The 7690-nt window shown below is 28.7% G+C and overlaps 1 protein-coding gene across 1 annotated transcript; it reads left to right on the forward strand.

The window, feature by feature from the left end:
- Window positions 1–4344: 4344 nt before the first annotated feature.
- Window positions 4345–4713, forward strand: LOC101266136 (protein PELPK1). The gene has a single exon (XM_004242868.5). The coding sequence runs from the start codon at window positions 4345–4347 to the stop codon at window positions 4711–4713; it is 369 nt and encodes a 122-aa protein (XP_004242916.1).
- Window positions 4714–7690: the final 2977 nt, after the last annotated feature.

The following is a 7690-nucleotide window of genomic DNA, read 5'->3' on the forward strand; positions in this document are numbered from 1 at the left end:
TCAACTTTCATTTCCACTTTCGGCTTTCGACGGTCATAAACGTCTACTTTTTTAAGTAGACATTTGGTACATTTGTTTCAACTTATAATATACATTTCATTTGTATTACAATAATTATTTATTTATTTTGTGATTAATTATTTGTTTGCATTATATTTTTCATATTATATATAATCTAATCACGTTTAATATTTGAATATGGATTCTGGTAAAAATGTTGTTCAAAAAGGAAAAGGTAAAGTGCAATTGAGCATGTTAAAAATATGTTTAACTTTACATCCTCCGATAATCCAAAAAACCGATAGTTCTTCTAGATCTAAAACAAAAAAATCTACTATAGTAAGAATGAATACGGAGGATTATACACATGTTAATGATACTATTTTTTATTGATAGTAATTCTGGATTAGACCCTTATCATGAATATTTACAACTTCGTTTGGTAATTTTGATGATGAATTGCCTCGAGCTGATGATAATGATAATAACATTGATGATTATATTGATACGCCTACTTTTGATGATGATGATGAAACTGAGCCACCTACGGCTGTTAATACTCCCAGTTTCACTCCTAGTCCCGCTCCCTTTCGTTGTCCTGTCCATGCTCCCCCCTTACATCCTAGCCTAATGTAGAACGTGCTAAAAAATCGGTTGTGTGGAAATTTATGACACAAAATGAAGATAAAACACAAGCTATTTGTAATAAATGTAAACATAGATTAAATCATAAAACTGTTGGTAAATCCAGTGGGACGGGACATTTGAGTCATCATTTAATGTCTTATTGTAAAAATGAATTTTTGCATACTAAAGCGGTAGCCGAAGCTAAAAAGAACTATGCCCCCTTCCTGAAAATGCAGGAATTGGCGGCTCTAACATGGTACAAACACAATTAAATACTTCTAATGTTTCTGGCTCTAGTTTACCCCCTAGTTTACCCCATTCATATAGTAGAGAAAAAGATCTTGAAGAACTAGCTAAAATGATAGTTGTTATTGGTTTGCCATTTAGTTTTACTGAAAATCTCAATTTTATACATTATATTCAAAATGTAAATAATCCACATTTTAAAGGTTTTGCTAGAAATATAATTAAAAAGATTGTATTTGATTATCAAGCACAACATTTTCAATATCTTCGTTGTTTATTTTATTATAATAATTGTAAAATAGCTATTACTTTTGATATGGGTCGTAGTTTAAACGGTAACGATTATTTGACTGTTACTGCACATTGGATTGATGAAAATTGGATTATGCAAAAAAGAATTTAAGGTTATAAATGTTGTCAGATGCAAAAATCCGGTTGTTATATAGCTCAAACTATTTTAGATATTTTACAAAGTTGTTGAATTGTTAAAACCTACTCTTTGTCCTATTTATGGGTGATGATTATCATATTAGGTGTATTGCACACATATATAATTTGATTGTTAGAGATGGTATACAAATGTATGATAACGGTTGCACAGAAGTTGAAAATGCATGTCATTTTTTATTTTACATGTCAAGTTAAGTCTAGGCGTAGAGATAATCAAAATCATTGTTTTGAATATAATCTTCCACCTAAAAAAACTCCAAAAACAGTTTCTACTAGATGAAATTCTTTATATGAAATGCTTGTAGTCGCTTATGAATATAGAAAACCCTTACAAATATTTTGGAATGCTCATAATTCAGATATGTCATATAGTCGATGATAGTAATTGGCATGACATATATGAACTCATAGATTCTTTAAAAGTTTTTTGCAATACTACCAAAAGAATATATGTACAATATAGTTCATCAATTTGTACTGTTTTGCCTGATATTTGTATTATTTCTTCTAAATTTTATAAATTTAAAAGTAAACCAAGATTTCAAGAAACTATTCAAAAAATGATTGAAAAATTAAAAAATATTATATTCCTATTCCTCAAATTTATTTAACCGCTTGTTTGTTAAACTCTCATTACAAAGATGTAGGTTCATCAAGGATGGTTGATAAAATATATTTTAACTTGGATATTAATAGTGAATTAGATAAATTCCTAGTGGTCTAGAAGTTAAAGATAACATAAAATTTGAAGCTAGAAAATTGTATGACTTATATAATTTTAATATAAATTTATCAAGTGATCAAGAACTTGAAAGTTCTATGAGTAGACTTAATGAAGATAATATTGATGCTTATTTAGATTCTTATCTTGAACTTTCTCACAATAATAGAAATGAATTTGATGCATATCTTAGTCAAAATACAGAATCTACTGAAGATGTTCTAGCATGGTGGAGAAATCGCGGCAATGTATTTCCAAAACTTCAACTGATGGCTCGAGATATATTAGCTATTCAAGCGTCGTCAGTAGCATCGGAAGGCATTTTTAGTGCAAGGTTTCAAATTGGAGATCATAGGCATTCACTAGCAGCAGATAGCTTGGAGATATTAGTATTGTTTAGAGATTGGATTAATGCTGAGAGAAGAAATTTGGGTCATGAATCATTACTGATCAAATTTCAAAGTAACGTTGATGAAATAATGCAAGATTATAGTGACGACGGGATCGAAGCAATGGAAGATTTATCTATTCAACCAATTTCCGATCATGTTACTATAGAAATGTTAAATGATTTAAGAAAGGATCTCTATCATAGCACCGACTATTAGTATGAGTATGATAATCGAGATCTAATTCAAACAGAACCCTTCCTAGAAGGTGGTTGTGTAGATTAGATCTTTTAATACTCTACTAATATTTTTGTAAATCACATCGTACTATCAAATTAATATTAATAAAAATCTAGGCTATTCGCCTTAATTTTTTTTATTATCGTATTAAATTGAATTTTCATTATTGTGAAATTTTAAATTTTCAAACTTTTACACTTTGAAAATTTAAACTAAAAAGTATAAAATTTCAAATTAATATAATATATATTATAGTCAAACTTTAAACTATCAAACTTTCAAAGAACTTTAAGTCTTTAAAATTTAAAGTTTTACAAACTTCCAAAATTTGATGTTTATAAAGTATAAATAATTAACTTGAAAAGTATAAATTTTTTTACTTTAAAAAAAATAATTTTTAATTGATTTTAATAAAAAAAATTATTTTTTTAATTTATTTTTAAAAAAGGCCGATCAAATCCCAAATGTCAGTCTGGTCCGGTTCGATTTCGTACCGGTTCCCTGGCGGACCGGGACGGAAGCAGGGAAAAATCCTGGAACGATTGGTACCGGTACAGTTCCGACTGATGGATCCCGGTTCCGGTAACTATCGGTCCGACAGTCCCGATACTGGTACCGCCGCCACCCATTTTTACGGCAAGGGCTGCAATTAAATCAGCTCTTGATGCAATAGAATAGGTATTGCACTTGAACTTATTCTCTTTTGTTTAGTCTCATTTCATCAACTTCCTCTATCGATGTTATAAATAATCTTGTTAATTTTTTTGAATTGTTAATTATAAAAAAAATAACAAGAAAATAAATAAGAAAATGGTTTTTAATTGGATAGGAAAGACGTGGTTAAAAGCTTATTTGGTCAAATCTATCTTTTAGTCCGAAGTGACCCATTCATCTTGTTTTTAGTTAACTTTGGACATGTTAGATCATGATACACACATTAATTTGACTCTTTTAATACGTTCAAATTGTTGTCAATTAAATGATATCCCATCAATTAGCACATTTATTTCTAGATTTTCATAATAAATATTTTTTTATTAAACGAAAAGGAAGATAAAGTTATATTAATCATAACACTTAAAATGTCACATTATTAAAGTTGAAGGAACGACTCTAGTGCGTGTTTTGTACGTAAATTTGTAATCTAGTAATAGCGGTAGATTTTTTGCATAGTGTTAAACTATGAACTTGCACATATATTATACTAGAAATAATTGTATGTTGTCTATCATCATTAAAAAGTTGAACCAAATTAAAAATGATATGTTAAAGTACGAAGTTAATGGGTTTAAAAGACAAAAATATTTTTTCATGTGTGAATATTCAATTGTAATTTCTAGTTATGGTATGTCATTTTATTCAATAGAACCTTTGTCTAATTTTTAAGAAAAGTATGTACTCTCTTTAGATTACCTACTTGAAGACTTTTTATTATGTGTTGAGTAGGAATATTTACATAAAATATGTTATATAAGTGAGTTTATTGTAGACTAAATTAGGAGATTATTGTTGAGAAGATGAACTAACACAATTTTTTCCTACCAAAGCCTAATTCTCCTATTTTTAATTTCTACCAAACATCTATATAAACTTGTTTGAAGTGAAACATAAAGCATAATCAATCAAAGCATAAATTACTAGTCTTGAAGCATTTATCACCTTTCAACAAATATGGCTCATTACTACAACCCATCTTTTTTCTTCTTATTATTCGTCACTTCGTTTTTAACAAGTGATTATGTAATTCGATCAGACGCTCGTCATCTTCTTGAAATAACTCTGCCTAAGCTTCCTAAGCCCGAATTGCCACATTTACCTGAAATTCCAACTTTGCCTAAGCCCGAGTTCCCTGAAATTCCAAAACCCGAGCTACCAACTCTACCAAAGCCCGAATTGCCAAAAATACCAAAGCCTGAGTTCCCAACATTGCCAAAGCCTGAACTTCCAGCATTGCCAAAACTCGAGATACCTGTTATTCCTAAGCCTGAATTACCAATTTTTCCAAAGCTAGATATCCCTCAAGTACCTAAAAAGCCTTGAGCGCGAGGCGTATAAAATCATCTTTGCTTCGTTGAAGCAACATTGTTATATATATATATATATATGTATGCATGCATGTTTTTTTATATCTTGTGCTAGAATCATTTGAAGCTTCCCTTTTGGAAGATATATATTTATGTGATTCTTCTATATATCATCAGTTGTTTTGTGTTTCTTTGGTGTTACATGTATTTTTGTATACAATAAATATTGAATGTTTAATTTTAGGAATTGTGTGTCAATGGTGATTTTACTTTGATTTTTCTAAATAGAGTTACTTTTGTGGTTCACATTGATACTAGTAATTAGTTTGATATTTGATAGTATATTGGGGAACAAGGTCAGTAATGAATTATTTATTGATATTTATATTAAAAAATATAAGTAATGAATAATGATTGAATCATACGTGGTGGTTACTATTCTACTGGTGATTTCGATTTTATTTATATCAGTTCATATTTAATTTTGATTGAATTAAATATTGAATTTTTTTAATGAATGGCGTAGGCCTCTAATAAGGAACCACATGGCATAAATAATTTTGTAAAACCAAATATATATATATATATATATATATATATATTTTTTTTTTTTTAAAAAAAAAAAATAATAACACAAACGAACTCTTCTGTTTAAAGACAATACATAAATAAACCTATATTTTGACTAATGATCAATATAAATAATTTATCTTTAATAATTCGATGACATATTTCAAATTTTTTTCCTTTTAATAAAAGAAGTGAACTTGTAAACTTTTTCAAATCAAAGATGACCAAGTAGTGCAACAAATGTTATTTTTTCAATGGTCTCTTGACATGTGTCTATGATCTTTTTATGAACTAATCAAATTTTGTCAGTTTTCAAGATTTCACGCGCTTATTTTATGAATGGATCCGACTCAATAACTCTTTTGAACCAAGTTGGTGACACAACATTGGAATAAAGCTAACCTAGCCAAGGACATTATTCAAGAATAACTCTAGAAAGTTATTAGATTCTCTTTGAAGACACTAGTGGTCTTGATCTTGAGTTGTATCTGGAACTTGAGTGCTAGTGTTTGAATGCTTGAACTTGTAGATTGTTGAGAAATCTGTGACGTTAGATTCCCAAGCTGTCTCATGCTTCTTGTTAGAATTTTGGTGAATTTTTTAAATTATGAGGACAAATATTTGTAATCGTAGAGTGAAAGAATTGTAACGAAGACAGACTTCTTTGAACCTATCAGATTTCATTGATATACAAAAATTTGATTTATCATGTGACACATCTGCATATACTTTTAAAGCTTTTGGAATAACTAAGTTTAAATGAGCCTCATAATTTGTGTACCTAATTAATCATTTGATGCATTCTCTCCCTTTCATCGTCTTCCATCATAAAGAAGACTTTTCATCTATTTTTGTTCTAATCTAAAAGGCCAGAACAAAAAAGTTTCTTATAATATCACATGCATAATCTTCCTTATCATCATGAATTACCTGTTAATTTTATAGTCCAAATCGACTAAACATCAAATAAATATAGTTGTAGTTCTAATAGGACACGGGATCCTTAATTCACTCTTCCTTAAATATAAAACACTACTCTTTCATCTTTGTAAATATCTAATCAGTAGAAATTTTGAAATTCAATATTCATGCTCAATATAAATGAGTGAAGGCGTCATCCTAAAGTTGAATTTTATCATAACCTTCACAAAGTGATATCTTTTATCATCTTATACCTTGTTTTTTTAAGAGCTTTTCTTTTTGTTATCCACCATATTGTTGTATTTTTTTAAATCAATAACGACTTCATTTATTTTTTTTGGGCTAAAATTTTATGATTGTATTATTTTTGTGTTGACTTGCCAATGATTTATAACACATGTTGCACAAAGTTGAGAGTTATCGATACTTTATGACTAACATCTACGATTTACAATAACTTATATGAACATCAACGATCATGAATTAGTTTTTAATATTCTTTTATGTTTTTGATAGACAAGATAATTGGATAGAGTAATTTGATCTATATTGACAATTCAGATGAATTTGACAGAACAACTTAATCTATTTTGACCATTAAGATAAATTTGTACTCATGTTAATATCTTATTCTCAATTTTTCTTACTTTCTTTGCTGTTCATTTTATTTTATAGGCGAAGATATTAATTTTATATGATAAAACTTTATATTGTTTGAGATAATGAATTTGAATCACTTGAGTAGAAAACTTTGTACCATCTGAACCAAGAGGCGTCATATCATTCAAGCTAAAGACTTTGTACAAAAAATTTTATACACTATATGACAGTGACCCAAAATATTCACTTTGTCCTTGGCGAAGACTTTACCCTGTTTGAGTCAAAGGCATGACGCTATTCAAGCCAAAAACTTTATATAATTTAATATGAAGACTTTACAAGATCTACTTTATATCGTTTGAATCATTTTTTATACATTAATCTAGGCAAGACTTTACACAATTAGACTTTATACCGTCTTAGTTAAAAGGCACCCTGTCATCCGAGCCAAAGACTATATAAGCCAAGAAAATTATATGCTCTGCGACAAAGATTTTACAACGTCTGAGCGAAGGACTTTACCTCTCTAGAGGAAAGACAATACATGATTCATACTCGAAGATTTGACTTTTTTTTAAAAAAATTAATTGATAATGTGATTGAATCATAACTCCCTATGTTCTTAAAAGATTTTGCAAAATTGAAATTAATTTTAGTAAATAACTAATGACATGAATAGTTTTTTTCTCAAATAAAAAATGACATAAATAAACCTAATTTTTAGTGAATAGTGAGATAATATTTTTTTTTATAAAAAATTCAATGACATATGAAACTTTTTCCAATTAGAAAATCATTTGTCAGCACATTTTCTAGACTTGGAGGGCTGTTGACTCAATTTATGAATTAGTCAAGGACCACTGATGTGTAATATAAAGTTTGGTCGTTTGGTCTCCTGACCA

The sequence above is a fragment of the Solanum lycopersicum genome, chromosome 7 (genome assembly GCF_036512215.1).
Source record: "Solanum lycopersicum chromosome 7, SLM_r2.1".
NCBI lineage: Eukaryota > Viridiplantae > Streptophyta > Magnoliopsida > Solanales > Solanaceae > Solanum > Solanum lycopersicum.